The 1,616-nt window shown below is 48.2% G+C and overlaps 1 protein-coding gene across 1 annotated transcript; it reads right to left on the bottom strand.

Moving 5' to 3' along the window:
* Positions 1 to 310: 310 nt before the first annotated feature.
* On the bottom strand, positions 311 to 1,401 carry LOC109758631 (expansin-A8). Its single transcript, XM_020317490.3, has 2 exons — positions 1,220 to 1,401; positions 311 to 1,121 (listed from the first exon to the last, which is right to left on the bottom strand). The coding sequence occupies exons 1-2, from the start codon at positions 1,341 to 1,343 to the stop codon at positions 496 to 498; spliced, it is 750 nt and encodes a 249-aa protein (XP_020173079.1). The 5' UTR covers positions 1,344 to 1,401; the 3' UTR covers positions 311 to 495.
* Positions 1,402 to 1,616: the final 215 nt, after the last annotated feature.

Here is a 1,616-nt window from a genome sequence, read left to right on the forward strand (position 1 = left end):
TTGTTTCGAACTGCGTTGTATGGGTTAAATGTGGGCATTACCATTCTCCAATGTATACAATCGTGGTGAGGTTTAAAGAGATGGGCAGGGGTGGCAAGGCGTGCACGATAGTGCCGCCGGCCACGGTTGATAGGTACATGTGGTTGGTTGGCGGTATATACAAGTATGCCATTGGTTATAGGAGGAAGATGTCCTAGCCGTTGGATTTCAACCCAAAAGAAAAGAAAACCAACTGAAATTTAGGCACAAATAGGCGACCCCGGATTAAACACTAAAGATTTGATTGAAAATAAATTACTCTTGAGATGTTGGGTACACACATATAATCTGATGATCTTATGCCACAAAAGAATTAATGGAAGCTAAGTACACAAATTTGGATAAGCAAAACAGAGATACAAAGAAAGAAAAGAGAAGATACAGCCTCGGATGAAATCATCGGGCCTGACTATTTGAGTACCCACGGATGAGTACCTACATCAACCTCGCAAGATATTAGAACTGTTGCCACGAAGTGTAGGTCCCACCGAACCACCAGTTGTACGGCGCAACATTGTCGGCCGTCACGACCCGGCCGTCGTCGGTCTGTACCTTGAAGGTCAGGCTCTGGCCGTTGAGGTAAGCATTGCTCTGCCAGCTGGCACCCCAGTTCCTGCTCATTACCATCCAGTCAGTCTTGGACCCCTTGATCCACATTTGGGACACCACGCCGCTGCCGCCGACATTTGCCACCGTCACGAGCTCAAAGTAGTTGTTCCCATTGATGGTGAACCTCATGCCCCCACTCCTCTGGCATGGAACCCTCCTATAGTTGACGGGCACAATGCCGGCTTGGTAGACGGCGATGGTCTCCCACGCAGGCTGCGACATGTCAAAGTGCTGTCGCGGTGGGTTGCACCATCCACCATTGTCGCTGGCCAGGGCATAGTTGGGCGGGCAGAAGTTGGTGGCCGTGATGGTGATAGACGTGCCCTGTTTGCACGACTGCGTCTTGCTTGCGTCACAGGTGATGGTGAAGCACATGCCGCAAGAGGCGCCGTTGTTGAAGAGCGCTGTGCTCAAAGCAGCTGAATTAACCCCGTACCCAGCATTGTACAAGTTCCCGTACCCGCACGCACCACCTGCATTTTTGTGTAAGTTGCATCCGCTTAGTAAAAGAAGATCCAGGATGTGTGACAACCAAATAATGCATGCAACTCAGCTGCAAAGGAAACTTTACCCATGATGTCCGAAGCGTCGCTGCCACCGTAGAATGTTGCAAATGCAGGCGTCCATTGAGCAACGGAGGCCTTGAATGCAAAGGCCAACAAGGTGGTGAGAAGAAGCAGAGAAGGACTCTCCATTTCAATTTCAGAGTACGCCTACTAGCAAGTAATGTAGCAAGGTAGCCAAGTCCTCAAGGTTTTTGTCTTGTGCTTTGCAATGGTAATGGCGTCCCTATTTATAGTATTCAGATCATCAGAGCTTGCGTGTTGGTTGCTAATAATTGTAAGCTTAATTGATTATGGAGATTTTCTATGTGATGAGTTTTGTTAGGATTGATCAGCATAACCATTATTGAGATGAACATGCCTTGATTTGCTTATTAGGATGGCGTTGGCTCTTGACGGTTAAGA

The sequence above is a fragment of the Aegilops tauschii genome, chromosome 3, assembly GCF_002575655.3.
Source record: "Aegilops tauschii subsp. strangulata cultivar AL8/78 chromosome 3, Aet v6.0, whole genome shotgun sequence".
NCBI classification, from domain to species: domain Eukaryota; kingdom Viridiplantae; phylum Streptophyta; class Magnoliopsida; order Poales; family Poaceae; genus Aegilops; species Aegilops tauschii.